This window comes from Triplophysa dalaica, chromosome 15, assembly GCF_015846415.1.
Source record: "Triplophysa dalaica isolate WHDGS20190420 chromosome 15, ASM1584641v1, whole genome shotgun sequence".
NCBI classification, from domain to species: domain Eukaryota; kingdom Metazoa; phylum Chordata; class Actinopteri; order Cypriniformes; family Nemacheilidae; genus Triplophysa; species Triplophysa dalaica.
Window position 1 is genome coordinate 21,431,852 of NC_079556.1, and position 19,101 is coordinate 21,450,952.

The following is a 19,101-nucleotide window of genomic DNA, read 5'->3' on the forward strand; positions in this document are numbered from 1 at the left end:
ATTTTTTCTTTCCCAGGCTGTATTACTTGTATGGGTACCTATGATACCCCTGACCCATTGGTTTTGTGTTCATACAATAGAAGTGAATGGGTAGGCTACCATCGGTTTTCGGTTGCCAACATTTTTCAAAATATCTTATTTTGAGTTCAGCAGAGAAAAATCATAAAGGTTTGAAATAACAAGAGGGTGAGTAAATGAGAGGTTGAGTAAATGATGACATAATGATCACGTTTTTGGGTGAACTGTCACTTTAATAGTGCTATGACTATACAGTAACAGTTCAATTAGTACTGCCATAGCACATCGTCTGATAAAACTACAAAAATATGTATTCTTACTCGTATTATACATTTCTTAATCTACAGTTTTTATTTTAACGTTTCTATTATATGTTTACTGTAAAAAAAACTCTGAAAGGTCCTATAAAAATCAATTAGAATTGAATAAGAATTGTATCTCCACACACTCACAGATTAAGAGAAAACCACCACCCTTCCCAGCTAATGTCATCTAATTATTCTTCTTTTTCATTTTGGAGTTTAACAAATAGATGACATCAATACTAGGAAATCTGATATCATGGATTTGAGAAATAAGAAGCTGTGTGAAGCATCAACAGCATTTGTTCAGTCATTATTTTCATGTGTTTATTAATCACAGTTATAGGTACAGCAACATCAGGTCAAATAAATAAATTGAGCTGAAGTTTTTTACAGTACTGTCACTGTCAATACATAGCATTTTTTTTATTTATGTATAATAATAATGTAATTTGCATTATTTATTTTTATAAAAACATTTGACGTTTCGAAAGCTTTAAAAATCATTTGCTGACAATGCAATGAAAAATAAATGTAAAAATAATGATCTCCATCTATAACTCTGTATCAGTCATCATTTGTATCAATGTTACAGCACATTCCTCAGACAGAAATGCAAAAAGGCAGCAATTCTTCATCAGGCAAAAATAGAGTAAGCACTATCACAAAACATATCTAAATTTAGTTTAAATGCAGATCAGGAAATCAATTTCAACCAATAACTTTCAATTTAAGTGAAATGTATCTACATACAACATCTGAAATTATTGAAAATGTATGTGGCAGGAGTCACCACTGCACTATGAGAGGAAACTCAGCATCTTATCTCATCTTAATATCCTAAAGAATAACATGCCCAATAAAGCATACAATTCATTTCTAAGTATAGATGTTCTCTTCTGTTGTAGTGGTGGAAGAGGATCTGTCCAGATCATCAGAGAAACTGCCATCGGCATCATTATGAATGTGATAATAATACAGAAAGAGAAAAAACCCTGAAAAACAACAAACAAACATTAGAGACAAATCCTTCATCCTAAGACACAGGTGATATATTTATGACACATGTAGTGCAGGAGTATTTCTCACCCTGAAAAGAGTTCAGCACACAGAAGATATAGTAGGACGGGATGATCATGTCTCCATAACTGAAGAAAGCCACGGCCCACGTCAAGCCCAGGAGAACAAACAGACTCAAGATCATCATCAGACGTGTCTTCAATGTTGCTTTCTTGACATCACCCACACGCATGTTTCTTGCTTGAATAAGTTTGGTGATGATCATGACGAAGACTCCTGCTGTGAAACTGAAGACCAAGGAATAGTAGCCGATGTTCACTATGTAGTGAATGTAGTGATTTTTGATCCAGCACCTGAGACGAGAAAGTCAAATACTGTGAAGATGAAAGTGTCATTATTTACAGTCCTGTGACACGTGACGCTGAGCTTACATTCGTGTTGTTTTTTCAGCAGAGGATCTAATGATCACTGACTTGTATTCTCCAAGAGCAGCAATAATCACAACTACTGGACACGAACAAACTGAAAACAGATCGAGACCAGTTCAACTGTCTGTGAGTCTTCACATCCTCGTAACAGAATCAAAAAGGAAGATTTGATTGAACTCACCCCATCCTGACACAATCATCTTCTTCATGTAGTTTTTGATGGTGATATTTTTTCGGATGAGCCAGAAATACATATGAAGAGCTTGAAGGAAGAACCAGGTGAATGTTGACAGCATAGAGTAATGCATGATCAACGCTATGACAGTACATGCTGAGCTGGATTGTGTGTCGGCGATGCTCTCGTTGGACAAAAACGATAAATTCAGTATAAATAAAGCCACAAACATATTGATCAGGATCTTCGTGGACTGGCTCGATTTGTTTTTCCTGTAAAACAAGAATGTATAATACAAACATTTATATTTTCTTCAGGCATAGAATTCGCAGCCAAAATGTTTGTAACGTTTTTCTGAAGGATTTGAAGTCAATTGAACAGAACGTAAGTTTGTGATTGTTATATTTGAAGAATGAAGAGCCCACAACATTGTAAAATGTAAATCTAATCTAAACTAAATTGCATTTAATGTTCATTTTTCTGTCCATGAATATCTGCTCTATAATGTGTCGATGTCATTGGTAATATTGTTTAATTTACAAACATCACTGATGTGTTTGTATGTGTGATTACAGTAGGTGATACTTTACCGTAACAAGAAATGCATGAACAGAGCGATGCCCAGAAAAAACATGGATAAACCACAACCAATATAAGAGATATAAGTCAATGTGTCCACATGTGGTGACGTGATGTTTGCATTGGGAATCGACTGAAAGATGTAAGAACAGAGATGGTTACACATAGATCAGTATATTTAATAAACGCTTTGAATTTGAATTGAAAGAGAAACGTGTGAGACAAAACTGATACTTTAATGTAACATTAAGAGAAAGAAGCAAACTTTAAGTAAAACATTTTACCATCAGCACAGCGAAGAACGTCAGATGTGAACATGAGCACATGATGATGGAGTCATTTCTTTGCGTTTCACAGCCGGATGTCGTCCACGTCAGGTTTCCTGAACAAAAACAAAGAAAAACAATGACAAGAACTATTCGATGCGAATCGCGAACACAAGTGTCTGTAACTGTGTTTACCTCTGCCATCCCAAGAATTGCAAGACACTTCGCCAGTCTGTACAAGAAGAGTTTTGTTTTCATTTGGTCACGATGGTTAGTTCATCATAACAATATGTAAGTCAAGAAAAGATTACCAGGTTTTCTGTCCTGATGATGATCTCAATATTTTTTGAAAGATTTGAGATGTGGGCTCCCATCGATATTCCATACACCTCTTTGTTTAAAACAATGTGACTCTTATTACTGTCCTAAATCAGAAATCATGCAATGGAGTAAATGATTGCATTCAAAAAGGTTAAAAAAACAAAAACAAATTCCTAAAAGCAACATTTACAGGCCTAAGCACCACAGAGGCGGACATGTTTAAACCTGAACACCAGTGTTGGGCAAGATACTCTGAAAAAGTAATTAATTACACGTTACTAGTTACATATTCAATAGTGTCATTTGATTACTGTACAAATGACTCTCTCCAAAAAGTATTTAACTACTAATAACTAATGACTTTCTATATCCTACATCAACCTTGATCAGTTCAGTGATTCAAGGATAGACATGAAACGGCTCTTTTAATTCATTCAAGTAAATAATATAAAACTACAATAAGTAGTATTATTAACTGACCAAAGTATTACAATTGTGAGAATTATACATTAAAGCTTGGATTTTAAAGTTAGATTTAGAATTTTGATGTCAATCCCACTATTGCACACACATATATCACACAAAGTATTCAATTTAATTACTTCAAAAGTAACTGTCATTAAATTACAGAAAAATACAAGAGTAATCCCTTACTTTACTTTTTCAAGGGAAAAGTAATTAAATTGCAGTAACGAATTACTTAATAACTAGGTACACCAACACTGCTGAACACTATCTAAAGAAAGTACAGCGGATCTATTATTTTATAAATCAGAATGAAAGATTCATGCATTAATCAAGCGTATAATCTACAAGGAATTTATAAATAAATTGGCAAGCGCTGTTTTAACAAAATACCATTATTTAGGGATTATCTAATGAAATGGTTTAGGTTCATTTGAAATTCATTATAAATCCATCTGAAACACTAGTTCTAATCTAGTGAATTTAAACAAATTGTGTTAGAGTTTGAGATAAAGAGATAAAGATCACATCATTTCTAGATTATTTCTTTTCCAGGTATACGTAGAAACAGATGGAGATTTTCATCTGTTGTGGTGCTTGAGAAAGACCCTAACTTCTAATGTAATAGAGGCTAAATTTATCAAAAAAAAAATTCAGACAGAGGCAGAAAGCTGATTGCATTAAACTGAAAAATTAAACGTGTTCGATTACATTGACGTCCATGTTTTTGAACTGAAGAACTCCAACAAATGCGCTTCCGTTGTTTTCCAGACGGGATTTGTTGAATGCCTCGTCTGAAATTTTAACATACCAAGAAATCATTTTCGGTCGATGTTTGGAGCCTCAGTAACCTGTAAATAAACGACGAGATCAATGAAAGATCACACATCAGAGGAAGTGTATTTGAATGTTTCTCAATTCCTACATTTATCTCATTCTGATCTGATGAGGAGAACATGATGACGTCTCTGGGTTCTGTGCTCCTGTCCTGTATGTAGAGAACCCCTTTAACGCCATCCATCGTAACGGGTTTAGTGGTTTGATTGTTTTTTTCCATCTCATTTGCAATGTTCTTGAGGTTGTCCATCATCTTTCTGCAATATTATTTTAAAATCATGTGATGTTCAGCAGTAGAGATTTAAACAACTGATGACAGGATCACTTACGAGGCTTCTGGGGAACTTAGGGTATTAGATGAATTGGTGGTTGTGGATGGAGTCGTGTCTATAAAAGAAGTCGTGTATGTGGATAGAGTCGTGTTTGTAAAAGCAGTCGTGTCTTCGGATGGAGACGTGTTTGTAAAAGCAGTCGTGTCTGTGGATAGAGTCGTGTTTGTAAAAGCAGTCGTGTCTTCGGATGGAGACGTGTTTGTAAAAGCAGTCGTGTCTTCGGATGGAGACGTGTTTGTAAAAGCAGTCGTGTCTGTGGATAGAGTCATGGTTGTAGAGGGTGATGGGGTCGTAGATGGTTTGATGCAGGTCACACATGTTGTTTGTCCTCCATTTACATGCAAAATGTATGTGCTTCCTTCTTTCCCTTTATCAAATGGAAAGAGACAAGGTTTTATTCCCTCTCTGTCTTGCAGGGATGCCCCACACAACTGCTAAAATCTACACCCATACACCAACAAATTTGTTCAAATCAGGTTGGTATAGTTTAAATAATCAATAATCTACACTGTGTCTCAGTCATAGTTTTGTAGTCCAAAACCCAAAAACTTTGGTTTAAATGCCGGTAATAAGGTGTGCTTGCCATAGTATTGGCTGTAACGAGGATCCTTATAAATAATACGACATTATACAGCATTTACAGCTTTTGTAAAGAGTTATGGCTTTTCTCAAAAACAATGCAGATTGAGATTCATCTGTAGTTTGCTTGATTATATCGAGATGTATTTCATAACAAAAAATGCGTGCATGCGAACTGTTGTGTTCCATTTTTAAGACTATCCTGATTGACTTTTGGTGACCACAGAGCTAAAATCCAAAAGCTTTTTTTAAGGATGCTAACTTCTGGGTTGGCCCACAAAAGATGACATCAGTGCTGCACTCTATAGTGGAGAACCGTGTTGGTGAAAACAATAATTCATCTTTATGTTCCCGTTACTTGTATAAACATCTACTGTAGTGTCTATATGATCGTTTTTGTGACACAAATGAAGACATAATGTACCCAAAGACTACACATCTAATAGCTGGTGTGTGTTTTAAGTACCAGAAATAAATAAATAAATATTTAGGTAGAAAGTCTCTTTCATAAAAGTATGTTGTAAAACGCTCCTTAGATATCTTCAGACTTACCGAAGCAGGCAGAAGCATTGTAGGCCACCCCTTCACAAGTCTGTTTAGGATTGACAGAAGATTTATTGACATTTAAAATACCTTTAAGCTTACACCGGCAGATGTGAGATGTGTTTGTTGAGTCTGTAGAAAAAACTATGATTAGAGGCACAGAATTGACACACTTCGCCTTTAAATCTGTTTGTTAATGATGCAGTAACACTCTCCACCAGCTGGTGGCGCTCTACACATCAGACTGCTGGAGACAGAGGTTTAATTTGTTTTTCCTGGTGCACATGGTGTCAGTGTTCTAGATTTACATTTGTTCTGTTGGGTCTTGTTATGTATCAAACTGCTTCTCTGTTTCTGAAGTTCAGTTGAAAAGTAATAAACTGTCTCTTCAAACGTTACAATCTTTCTCGTCTGTGTGTATAAAAGTAACTGTGACACACACCTGTTGAATTCAGACAGACGTCTAATGGGAGATATATTGGTTTATCTGGCAGGAACAACACCCTAATGTTTGTCACTCCCTCGTTTAGCATTACTTTATATTCACTCCCATTGTTTGTTATATTGAAATAAAAAGTTTGGCCGGATTCAGTTTGGCAATGTCCTGAAAAGCAGAAAGATAATGTTACATTTACATTTGCTAAGGGAATTGTCTTAAAAGAATTTGTTACCGAAATATAAGAAATGTAACCGTATACTGAATAGAAACGTATTTAGTACATAGACTTTACCTGTAGAAGATGTGTTTTGTTTGACATTCATTAAACAAAAATTCCCCAGTGTGTCATTGCTTTTTTGGCATGTCACTTTTAGCGCATAAAGAAAAAAATAACTAATTAAGGTACATTCAGAAATCAAATAAACTAAAAGGGTATAAATAACATAATAAAAATATGATTTTTGAAATGGTTCAAAAATTTAGTTCTCATTTTGGAACCAAACTCTTCAACTGCAACTCTCCACAAAAATTTACTGTGCATAAATATATGCATATTTATACAGGCAAATATATGACATATAAGTGTTTATTAAAGATCTACCTGGACAGCCTGAATAAGCAGTCATGTTATGACCCACAATCATTATTTTTGAGCAGGCTGCACAACAAAAAGACAAAATGATACATACAGCATAAAATACTTCTGAAACGTATGCGTCAAAATGTCACAAAGTCATAATTGTAATAGATGTCTTAAAAGTATTTTTGCAACCATGTCAGCACTTTTATTTTTGATGTAATGAAAGCAACATACTTATCTGGCATGTTGCACAGAAGATGATCCAGAGAAAAGAGTGTTTTTGCCAAGACATCGTCCTCGGTGACAGTGGCCTGTGAGACACACAAAACTCTGTTATAAACAAAAATTAATGATCATTCTGATGAAGTTTAAATGAAATAATGATCCACAGGGACACACATATGATTTTACCTGTTCATACAACAATCTACAAGATTATATCACTGCTAAAAGAGTCAATACATTTACATCTTTACTCATGCAAATTAATCACATGTGTCGGAAACACACACACCTCTATTGAATTTGATGCAAATATAATTCTGTGTTAAAGCCCAGAAATAACTTAAAGATGCCCAGTACTTTTTATAAATCATCATATGTGAATAACAGACAAGATTTACATTCATTTACAATATGTATAGTACCATACAGCAGAACCTGTTTTTAACTAAATCTGCCAATAGAGAAAAGACATAACATTAGATTCATTCAGTTTATTAAAAAATATATTTATTTAATTATATGTGCAAAACGAGTTTTGATGTTTGGAGCTCTTGTTATAGCTCAGGTTTTCAAACTATATGTTGCACATTGTGTTATTCGTGTTCAGCAACGTATCTCAAATTTTCCATCATGAAAATGCAATTATTGAATAGAACAGAATTCAAATATTACATACATTAGCAACTTTTCTTGGACCCTGACCTACATCTGTGCATTTCATTTCATCATTTGGATGTACAAAAGCTATATAACCATGGCTGACCTTTCATTTAATTCATGTCAAAGATGAGGAAAGGGAAGGAAACAGACAATGTGTACATGCAAATATTACCACACTACCTTCTATTTTTCATAAAAGTGGCTTTGGAAAGATATAGGTTCAGGTGAACCATTGTAATAACATTATATTTCAAAACAGCGTTTTGCACTGCTGTCGGTTGTTTAGCATTTATTCTATAAAACTGATGCCAAATTTAAATGTTCACCTACTCACGTCGCACTCTTAACCTGCGGAAGGAGAGGTCATGGTGCTCCCCTTGCGCTCGATAATTATTACACACGAATTCAGAGACCCGGACCTCAATAGTGGGTGTGGACATGCATATGTTACCATGATTCGAAACTGAATGCAGTCACTTCCGATAACATTTTTTTAGTTAGTTAGATGTATAGCAGTTATTATGGTTTATATCAAAACAAACTAACTTCAGTTTGATTAATATGAATTGGAATGCATAAAAAATATGATTTTTGAACTAATTTAAGAACGTAGTTATCTCATTAATGGAACCAAACTCTTCATCTTCTCTCACACACAGCACACCTCTTATAACCATACCCTGCGTTCCACTTCGCCTATCGACTATCACGTTGAGTTGTGGGTAATATTAGCCGTTATAGTTTTGTCGTTCCAAAGTGATCATCCCCTACTCCCTTTGAAGAGTAAAGCTCTTGATGTGTGAACTCTGGAGGGGTTGCACCCAATTGCGTATAATAACACACTGTTGCATTATCGTCAAATACGTACGCCAAATTGCGATTTGGCATGCATACGCCAATGTTTGCTTGTACCTGGGTGGAGAGCAGCCATTTTAAAACGTACATGAAGAGGAAACACTGAAATAATTAAAATAATAATGTTAGGTTTAGGGTTTGGGTTAGGGTAGAGGTTATAATATGCACGGACGGTAACATTAGGTTTAGGGTTTGGGTTAGGGGACAGGGTTTACGAGACAAATTGCTGTTTAATATGCAAAATCGCAATTTGGCGTCCGTATTACACGATAATGCACAGCACGTGTTATTTATACACAATTGGTGCGAATGGGCTGGGATGGCACAACACAACTAAACTCAGCCAAAAAAGAAACATCCTCTGACTTTCAACTGTTTTTACTTTCAGTAAACTTAATATGTGTAAATATTTGTATGAACACTAAAAGAGTCAACACCATAAGACGTAAACTAAAAATGTTTCACAGACATGTCACTAACAGAAATAGAATAATGTGTCCCTGAATGAAGGTAGGCTCAAAATCAAAAGTACCAGTCAGTATCTGATGTGGCCACCAGCTGCTTGAAGTACTGCAGTGCATCTCCTCCTCATGGAGTGTCAGTTCTTGCTGTGAGATGTTACCCCAGTCTTCCACCAAGGCACTTGCAAGTTCCTGGACATTTCTGGGGGGAATGGCCCTAGCCCTCACCCTGCGATCCAACAGGTCCCAGACGTGCTCAATGGGATTGAGATCCGGGCTCTTCGCTGGCCATGGCAGAACACTGACATTGCTGTCATGCAGAAACTCACACACAGAACGAGCAGTACGGCTGGTGGCATTGTCCTGCTGGAGGATCATGTCCGGATGAGCATGCATAAAGGGTACCACATGAGGGAGGAGGATGTCTTCCCTGTACCGCAAGGCATTGAGATTGCCTGCAATGACAACAAGCTCAGTCAGATGGTGATGTGATATACCGCCCCAGACCATGACGGTCCCGCTCCAGGGTACAGGCCTCGGTGTAACGCTCATTCCTTCGACGATAAACACGAATCCGTCCATCACCCCTGGTGAGACAAAACCGTGACTCATCAGTGAAGAGCACTTTTTGCAACCCATTGTCTGGTCCAGCGAAGGTGGGTTTGTGCCCATAGGTGGTATTGTTGCTGGTGATGTCTGGTAAGGACCTGCCTTACAACAGGCCTACAAGCCCTCAGTCCAGCCTCTCTCAGCCTATTGCGGACAGTCTGAGCACTGATGGAGGGATTGTGTGTTCCTGGTGTGACTCGGGCAGTTGTTATGGCCATCCTGTACCTGTCACGAAGGTGTGATATTCGGATGTACCGATCCTGTGCAGGTGTTGTTACACGTGGTCTTCCACTGCGAGGATGATCAGCTGTCCTTCCTGTCTCCCTGTAGCGCTGTCTTAGGCGTCTCACAGTGCGGACATGCCAATTTATTACCCTAGCCACATCAGCAGTCCTCATGCCTCCCTGCAGCATGCCTAATGCACGTTTACGCAGATGAGCAGGGACCCTGGGCCCAAGTCTCTTTAGTGTCATTGTTTTTAGAACTGTGACCTTAAATGCCTACTTTCTGTAAGCTTGTAAGGTCTTAACATCCATTCCACCTGTGCATGTTAATTAATTGATTATGGTTAATTGAACATGCATGGAAAACATTGTTTAAACCCTTTACATTGAAGATCTGTAAAGTTATTTGGATACAACATTATTATTGAAATACACAGTCCTGAAAAAGGGACGTTTCTTTTTTTGCTGAGTTTATATCTCCTAATGTGTCTAATTCACTTGGCAAAAGGAGCAATTCAAATAATCTAATTTTCTCTTTATTTGGAGAGATGTTTTATGGTGCGTCACCTTTCCAAAGGGCCCTTCGGAGGGCAATATAACCCGTTTGGAAAGCGCCATCTGCATCACTCTGCACTTCGAATTTCTACCGGAAGTAGTTGACCATCCCGGAATCTTTGGAATACTAGTTTCAACATCCTACTTCCAAATACTACAAGAACAGATAGTATGCTGTTTGGAACGCATGGTGACAGAAAGGTGAAACATGGCCACGCGCAGGCGCGGCACAAGCATAACGAAAAATCTGATCGAAGATTCGTTTCGTTTGTGTTGTGAATGATACAGTGAGTCTGTCTGATTTGTTAGTAAATGTAGAACACAACAGCACACATAAGTGATGGATCAGATCCGGTGGAGGACAAGACTCGAGCGGATCTCGAATCACGGGAGGAACACCCATGAAGACAACGTGTTGTGATGTCAGTTAGTGCCACATGTGGTGCGGATGTTGTGATTTTGGTGTGTAACGTTTTTTTTTTTATGTCAAATAAATACATTTAATTAATTAAGTAAACCAATCAGTATAATGGCATATAACCGACACATTATCAACCACAACAAAATGGCATGTATATATAATTACACAAAATGTGCATACTGTTTTAAAAATAATGTACTGCATAGCATGATATAAATAAAGAAAATAAGTTTTAAATTACCCAGAAATAAAGCAGCAACAGAACTGTAAACGGTGGTAATTATTATCATTATTATCATTATTGACATTTAATTATTTTATCAAAAATCATTATTATTGGTTATTGCCCTTGATATTGTTATCATGATTATTATTAATGTCAGTTTATAGAATGTACATTCTAATTCTCAAATCACAAATTAATGCATGAAAATATATATTCTTTAAACGGTAGACAGTACAATCCAAGAAGTGTTTTTTAATGATTTTATTGATGCTCTATGTATTAGTAAATCAAGACATTATCGGTTCTCGAAGGTAGCATGAAAAACAAAACAGTTATTTAAACGTTTATGAAAGCGCGAGCAAAGAACATACAATGAATCATATATATGAATGATTATCGAAGCCTGACTGTATAAAGAATGATTCAAATTTTAAACATTTAGGATGAATCCTATGCAAAATATAAGTTAATTATAGAGCTAATGTATTGATGCAATCAAAAATGGTCATTCATTTTCAGGTGTCATTTTAATAGCGACAGCAGTAATGAATCAATGAAAAACAAATGACGTTTGATGTTTTTCAGTCTCTTTGTTCAAGTCCAAGACAGGTCTCGAGTCAGATGTTGCTGACATGTCGAGAGTCTCATTCTTTTTGTGACTTAATTGCAACTTGACCTGCAGACTTGAGAATCCATCGCAATCATCGTTGTCTGGTTCCGTCGGATTTTCCTATTGAAATAAAAAGGTGGTCATTTGCATGAATTTTTTATTAAATTTTCGTCATTGTTTCATTGATTAATGTAAATGACACTGTACCGAAACGGGACAAACGTGAACAGAAAGACCAATAGAAGAAACACGATTAAAGCGAAGCCAATATAAAAACTCAGTGTGGATGTGACTGAATTGGGCCCTGTCTGAAAAATCATAGAATAGAGATGGTTAAACAGAGATGAGTCGAATGATATTTAAAGGATGAATGAAATTAATTTTCTGAAAAACCTGATCTGAGCCCAGAGATCATCTGAGCCACAAATCTGTTCCTTAATGAAACCCTAAATGAGCTCTGAAAGAACTCATTTCGAGCAATACATTCATCACGTGGTAAACATCTTACCGTCAGCACAGCGAAGAACGTCAGATGTGAACATGAGCACTTGATGATGGTCGTGTTAAATTCTGTCTCACAGCCGAACGTCGTCCACATCAGGTTTCCTGAACAAAAACAAAATGAGTTGATAAGAAATATTTGCACCTAGTGAATTGAGCGATTAAGCTGTATTTACCTTTGCCATTCCAGGAATTGCAATAGACCTCCTTACCATCCTGTATAAAAACATGACGTTTTATTTTCACATTGTCATAGTTTCACCATAACCACGTGTTTCTCAAAAAATAAAAAATAAATAAAATAATCTCATTACCAGATTTCTCGCTCTGATGAATATCTCGATTTTGTCAGTAAGATTCGAGATACTGGCACCCATTGATATTCCATAAACCTCATTATTCAGAACATTGAGATTTTTATCTTTGTCCTAAATCGGTAAAAATGATCAAATTTGAACATGTCCACCTTTGTAAAGTAGCGTGTTGACAAAATGTTTATATGCTCTACTTCTTGTAAGTTGGCCAAATGAATAAAATTGATGTAATGTAAATATAGTATAATAAATGTCAAGAATCCGTAGACCTATAAAAATGTAAATCAATGTGTGCGGTTACATTGGCGACAATGTTTTTGAACTGAAGAACTCCAACAAATGCGCTTCCGTTGTTTTCCAGACGGGATTTTTTGAATGCCTCTGCTGAGATTTTCACATACCAGGAATAGTGTATCTGCTCGATATTTTGTGCATCGGTAACCTGTTAATAAACCAGATAAATGAGAGATTACACAACAGATGAAGAGTGTTTAAACGTTTCTCAATACCTACATGCATCTCATCCTGATGTGATGAGAATATGATGATGTGTTCTGTGTTCCTGTCATGTCTGTACACGAGACCCTTAACTTCTCCCATGACAATCTTTATAGTAGCTTCTCTCTTTTGTTCCATCTTGTTTGCGATGTTCTCGAGGTTCTTCATCATCACTCTGAAACATGATTTTAAAATCATATGATGTTCTGCACTAGTGATTAAAACAACTGAAGACGGGTCGCTTACGAAGCTTCTGAGGAAATGATGATTGGTGATGGTTTGATGCAGGTCACACACCTTGCTTGAGTAGGCCTACCACTGACCTGCAGTATGTATTTGCTTTCTTTTTTTCCTGTAGCTCATGGAAACACGTGAGATTTTATTTCCTTTATGTGTCTTTCTTTTGTCTGTCCTTCACATTAAATATGTGACCCTGGACCTCAAAACCAGTCATGAGTGGCTTGTTTGTAGCAATAGCACACAATACATTGTATTAAATCAAACCTGTTTCTCCTTAGCTACAGCCTGCTACAGCGCTGTAGCTGATTGACAACTTGAAGGCCATATTCTCAATATTAGAAAAAAAATATTTGTATCCAGTGGTCCAGTGTCACATTTATCAGCTGATGAGTCTATATAATATGTCTAGTTTGTCATTGTAGTTTTTTGCAAATTTTTCATGGAATCTGTTTTTGTAAATGATGATAGAACTGGTGACAGGAAAGGAACTTATAACAGTACAAGAGAGACAATTTGGTGGTCTAAAAAAGAGATCTAAAGGTCCCCGTGAACCGGATGTTGCGATCGTGTTTACTCAATATTTTGACGCATTTCCGAGTGAAATGGAATTTCGAATGAGAAAAACTGTGGGCGTGGCTTTCGTCGTTATCTGCGATTTGATTTAATGTATAAAAACAACCTTTGCATTTTGAAATGGTTGAAGAGGCATCGTGTTTACTTTCCTTATTTTAACGGATGCTCGGCCGTTTTACATGCGTCATTTAAGATGTATAGTCACTTCATGCAGATTTTAACTGATAAGCTATTTATTATAATATAGTTATAAATATAGCTAGTTATTATATTATAAATGCTGCAATATTCCATGAAAAATTTGGTATTTTCGTTTTTCATTTCACTGGGACTTTAAGACACATATTTACCGTCGCATGCAGAAGAGTTGTAGGGCGCCACATAACAGGTCTCCTGAGGATCAACAAGATAATATTTGACATTCAAAATACCTCCAAGATCAAGCAGGCAGATAAAAGATCGGCGCGAGTAACCTGTTAAACATAAAAACAAAAATGTTTTTTTGTGATTCTGTTTATGTTAAAGTCACAGAAATGACACACATCCACACGTCAATTCATTCTGATACAGTAAAACGAACGGCAGGAAACTGTGTTTCAGTGTTTCACATGTTCTGTATGTGTATATTTAAGTAACTGTGACACAGACCGAAATTCTGATAAACGTTTGATGGCAGAAGCAGCTGATCTGGCAGGAACAACAGTGTGACGTCCCTCACGGTCTCATTCATCATTACTTCATATTCACTCCCGTTGTTTGTTATGCCGAAATGAAATGTGTCGCCAGATTCTGTTGTGCAGTTTCCTGAACATCAGAAACATAATTCCCTTAGCAAATGTAAAATGTTAAAATTACATTTGAAGACTTGGCTCTCATGCATTGATGGAAAATGTAAGTGTATATAAATACTCAAACAAATACATAGACTGTACCCAGTGAAGATGCTTCTTGGTTCACATTCATCACGCAAAAGTTATCTGTCAGTGTATCGGTGTGTGGTCGGCACGTCAGTTGTACAGCTAGAGGAAAAAATGACTGAGTTTGTCGGTTCATCATTTCAATATCAAATAGAACATGAATGTGGATGTATTATACATTTACCTGGACAGCCTGTGTCTCCTGAATAAACACTCAGGTTACGACCCACAAGCATTATTTTTAAGCAGGCTGCACAACAAAAAGACAAAATTATTTGATTGTAAAATTATCTGAGAATTAAATGTATACTAGTATGTAGGCTTATGGTCTTTTAAGAAATATTGAAAATGTAATTGAGCTCTAAAAAGTATGTACCCAGCTAACAATTGTTGGTTCCCAGAACGTTCCCCTAACGTTAGTTTTTGGTTACCAGAACATTATTCTCTAAGGTTCGTTTTTGATTCTCCAGTAAAGTTTTCTTTACTTCTTTACGTTAATAGACCGTTAGTTAGTTAAGAACGAGGTAAAACTAACGTTAGATGAATGTTATCCTGACGTTATAGAGACCATGAAACTAACGTTCTATAACCAAAAAAATCTTAACCAGAAACAGAACATTAGGCTCAAATATTTTTCAAATATTTTAATATTTGAACATTTAAATATCTTCATGCTAACACAATTCTTGTCTCACCACAGATGTATAGGGCGGCTCAGTCTTTAGATATAACAATCAAAACCCTTAGTTTCAGTCCTGAAATCATGGTCTGTTTATTTAGAATTGTCAAATATATCGAAAATCACGAAAATATAAGTTTACTCTCAAATCTGTACGTTTTTAAATGAAAAAATAAAATAAATAAACCACTAAACTAATGTCTAAGTGTGTGAGGTAAAACGAAATGACCTTTAATTTTTAAATGACGGGAGTGCGCGGCAGAGCAGAGAATGCACGTGCTCGTGCACACACATACAGTAACAGACAACCACACTTAAGAAATACACATGGATATATATGATTGTATTTTTATTTAGCTTAACTAGTTAATTGTTTTCTGCCATTAAAGGGGACATTTATTAATTTAATTCAGTCAGTATAACATGTGGTAATGGGATCTTATAATTTCTGTATTGCACATTTCACTGACGTTTACCAGTTTTGAGTATTTTTACCATTAAAAAAGAACCAAAAAAGAACCATCAGGGAACGTTATTTTATGGTTATTTACTGGTTGCAAAAATAACCAATAAATAACCATCAGGGAAATTTATTTTCTGGTTATTTTCGGTTTATTTAAAAAAAAACAGTCTGCGACGTTCTGGGAACGTTATTTTCTGGTTTCAAAAAATAAAACCTGAAAAGAACGTTCTTAGAACGTTATTTTTTTGTTACCAAAAAAGCAACATACTTATCTGGCATGTGGCACAGAAGATGAGCCAGAGAAAAGTCGTTTTTTCCCAAGACATCGTTCTCCGTGACAGCATACTTTTAGAAACAATAAACTCCGTAGTAAACCACCATTGATGGTAAAGTTTATATTCAATGATCATGCATAGAGACACACGGATGAGTTTACCTGTTAATACATCAATGCAGATCACGTGTTTAGTTTTCGCCGATGAAAGAGTTAATTTACATTTTTAAACATGCAAATTACTTTCATTTCAGTCACACGCACTCCTCTGTTGATGCAAATCTAATTCTTTGCTAAAGTCCAGTAACAAACATTTTAATAGAATAATGGTTTATCACATAATAAACCTTTTGAGGAAATAGCAGTTGACCTTACAACCAACATCCTTTTAATTGATTAAAAAATATTCAAACATCTATATTTGCTCATCGACCTTCATATAAAAGGGTTGATGTTTAAGTTTACAGTATTTCTGTAGTTATTTCGATATTCTGTTGATGTTTTATGTAGCCTGTTCAATTCAATGATGTAATGATTATTAAACAGTTTTTTGTTTTTCATAAACAAATATGGTAACACGTCAAATTAAGGTACACATTATATTAATAAGTCATTTACAAATTCATTATGAAGTCGTTATAACTGCATGAACTAAAAGAGGGATTCTAACGAAATACCTTTCAAATAGTGAGCCATTTTTAACTCAGATGTTATAAATGCTTCATAAATGTATTTATTCGTTATATATTTGACTCTAAAGCAGATTCATTATTATCTTGATGTCATTTTAGGCTGTCAGACTGGACACTGTTGGGTGGTATGTGGTTTTTCTTATATCTGCTCACTGTTTGGCAGGTATTCCGTTGCGGTTATAACTGCTTTATATTGCATTTGTAAATGACTTATTAATCATTAATGAACACATTTATAAATGCTTCATAAAGGATATCTTAATTTAAAGTGTTACCCCAAATATAATATGCAAATTTCACATGTATGTCCACGTGCAACAGTTACAGGGAACTGATGTTATAAAAACGTATGCAAATGACATCAGGACGTTCTGTGGCACAGTGGAATTTTTGTTTACCTCTTGTGCCTCAGACAACCTCTTGCAACCTTAAATGACTCTATATGCATTAGTTGCTGATTTGCTGTGGAACAAAGCAAGTATGTATTCAGTTTAAATTTTCATCTTTCAAGAGTTTATTGATCATTTTGAAGTGAATTCCTGCTAAACTAAGAGTTACCTCAGTAGATCGTTTTTAAAATAAAATAACATGTTTAAGAAAACGTTAAGGAAAAAGAGAAAAGCCTGTAATCTCAAGAGACACACACAAGTACACACAAGGACCTTATGGCAAGAGCTGATGGAAACCAATAGCGCCCTCTTGCAGTTAAAAATGGTCATTGCACATTAAAGAGATGCTGTCAATATTAATCTCTCAGACTTTATTTGCAACATGTCAACTGAGAATGAACGTTGTTAAGAGGACCATTTCTCTTTATAGATTTAAAAGACAATGATGTTCGACAACCCCAAGGAGGACAGAAAATCTGCCTCTGCTTTTTATAGTTATAATAAAAAAATCACAGGCTTTGAACTTCACATTAAAGAATATATTGATTGACATTTTATTGACTGGAGACACTGATCGATAGAGGGCTGTCTGACAGTGATGTCATTGGTGTTTTTAATGGGCAGCTGTCTGTTTTTCATTGATTCACTTGTTTGCCTGCAGTTATTGGTCAATAAACGTAACACGGTTAACATTTTAATGATAGTCATTTGGGAGAAATATAATGGTTAGTAATAACTCTAATTGGCTACATGTTGTTAACATCTAGCTTTTTTTCGAGGAAGGAGACAGGTTTAGTGTGAGAATTTAGATTTTTGCGGATTTAAATGACTTTGTTGTCATGGTAACAGCTTTATACAATGTTGTACTGTATATTCTAAAAACCATTAATAAAATCTTGGTCTTGGTGGGACCAAATGTGGGTTTTATATTGCGTGTGAGTGTTCGAATTCCTCCAGATTGCTCCTTTTATGTGATAGATTTCCAAATGTCAAATTGTTTTCAGAAGTCGCATCACCACGTCTATTATCATCCATCCATCAAAACCCTCTTCTCCTCTGTAAGACACACTTTGATTGATATCCATGATCGTGGTGTTAATTCAGTGTGGAGGACATTTGAAACATGTTATTAAATAACATTCATATGTTTGAAAGATCCCCAAACACACATGAAATCACACATGCAGTGTGTAAAGATAAGTCAGTACACCAGATCGTAATGGTTCTGATGGATGGATGGCCATGCCATCGATTGCTCTACAGCAGATGATAAAAACGGTTCAGTCAGAAATATTTCCCATCTCTGGCATAAACCTGAACATTTCTCTTCTGATGACCGAGCGTGAGCGTGCATAAGAAGCAAAGAAAACGAGTCAACATAATTCATGACCCCGGGAGCTTTTAAATGAGCGAAACAAAGCGAGCGCTCATGTTTCCCACATTAATATTTGATGGGTTTTCTTTTACGAGGTCACAGGGTGGCACCTTACACTGGACATCAGCCTACTGCCAAACAAACAAACAATCAATCAATCAGAAAGTGACAAGCCCGTGCTGCTCTAATGTTTTATCAAATTAGATTGTTGGGAGGGATGCACTGATATGTCATTTTTGGCTGAGAAACAATAATTCTTCAACTTTGGAACCCGATAATCGATACATTTGCCAATACACAGTATCTAAAAATTAAAATATTATTTTTATTTCACAGCCTTCCTTACACTAATTAAAGATTCTTTGACTTTTTCCGGTATAATTTTTATTTAATTAACAAATAAATGATGTTCTTCAAGAGCGACCCAGAAAGGTGTTCTCCATAGCCAAATGTCTA

General features: G+C 35.8%; 2 protein-coding genes across 2 annotated transcripts; both read right to left on the reverse strand.

Annotated features, from left to right (window-relative positions):
* Nucleotides 1-883: 883 nt before the first annotated feature.
* On the reverse strand, nucleotides 884-6,441 carry LOC130437151 (adhesion G-protein coupled receptor G2-like). Its single transcript, XM_056768341.1, has 13 exons — nucleotides 6,308-6,441; nucleotides 5,875-5,997; nucleotides 4,741-5,110; nucleotides 4,500-4,668; nucleotides 4,286-4,425; nucleotides 3,100-3,213; nucleotides 2,984-3,020; nucleotides 2,807-2,904; nucleotides 2,534-2,655; nucleotides 1,950-2,215; nucleotides 1,772-1,862; nucleotides 1,410-1,693; nucleotides 884-1,315 (listed from the first exon to the last, which is right to left on the reverse strand). Exons 5-13 carry the CDS (start codon nucleotides 4,394-4,396, stop codon nucleotides 1,200-1,202), a joined length of 1,239 nt encoding a protein of 412 aa, XP_056624319.1. The 5' UTR covers nucleotides 4,397-4,425; nucleotides 4,500-4,668; nucleotides 4,741-5,110; nucleotides 5,875-5,997; nucleotides 6,308-6,441; the 3' UTR covers nucleotides 884-1,199.
* Nucleotides 6,442-11,366: 4,925 nt separating this feature from the next.
* On the reverse strand, nucleotides 11,367-16,313 carry LOC130437164 (adhesion G-protein coupled receptor G5-like). The gene is made up of 13 exons (XM_056768367.1): nucleotides 16,184-16,313; nucleotides 14,958-15,023; nucleotides 14,789-14,875; nucleotides 14,505-14,660; nucleotides 14,207-14,329; nucleotides 13,290-13,395; nucleotides 13,059-13,218; nucleotides 12,847-12,987; nucleotides 12,546-12,659; nucleotides 12,408-12,447; nucleotides 12,239-12,336; nucleotides 11,938-12,038; nucleotides 11,367-11,850 (listed from the first exon to the last, which is right to left on the reverse strand). The coding sequence occupies exons 1-13, from the start codon at nucleotides 16,257-16,259 to the stop codon at nucleotides 11,781-11,783; spliced, it is 1,338 nt and encodes a 445-aa protein (XP_056624345.1). The 5' UTR covers nucleotides 16,260-16,313; the 3' UTR covers nucleotides 11,367-11,780.
* Nucleotides 16,314-19,101: the final 2,788 nt, after the last annotated feature.

Excerpts from the sequence above, each read along its gene's own strand:
- LOC130437151 (XM_056768341.1), bottom strand. The coding sequence starts at position 4,396 with ATGATTTCTTGGTATGTTAAAATTTCAGACGAGGCATTCAACAAATCC. Across the intron at positions 3,214-4,285 it reads TCAAAAACATGGACGTCAAT|GACAGTAATAAGAGTCACAT; the intron begins GTAATCGAACAC and ends TTTCTGATTTAG. Across the intron at positions 2,905-2,983 it reads CAATTCTTGGGATGGCAGAG|GAAACCTGACGTGGACGACA; the intron begins GTAAACACAGTT and ends GTTTTTGTTCAG.
- LOC130437164 (XM_056768367.1), bottom strand. The coding sequence starts at position 16,259 with ATGCTGTCACGGAGAACGATGTCTTGGGAAAAAACGACTTTTCTCTGG. Across the intron at positions 14,330-14,504 it reads AAACGTTTATCAGAATTTCG|GTTACTCGCGCCGATCTTTT; the intron begins GTCTGTGTCACA and ends TATGTTTAACAG. Across the intron at positions 13,396-14,206 it reads CAACTCTTCTGCATGCGACG|GAAAAAAAGAAAGCAAATAC; the intron begins GTAAATATGTGT and ends CATGAGCTACAG.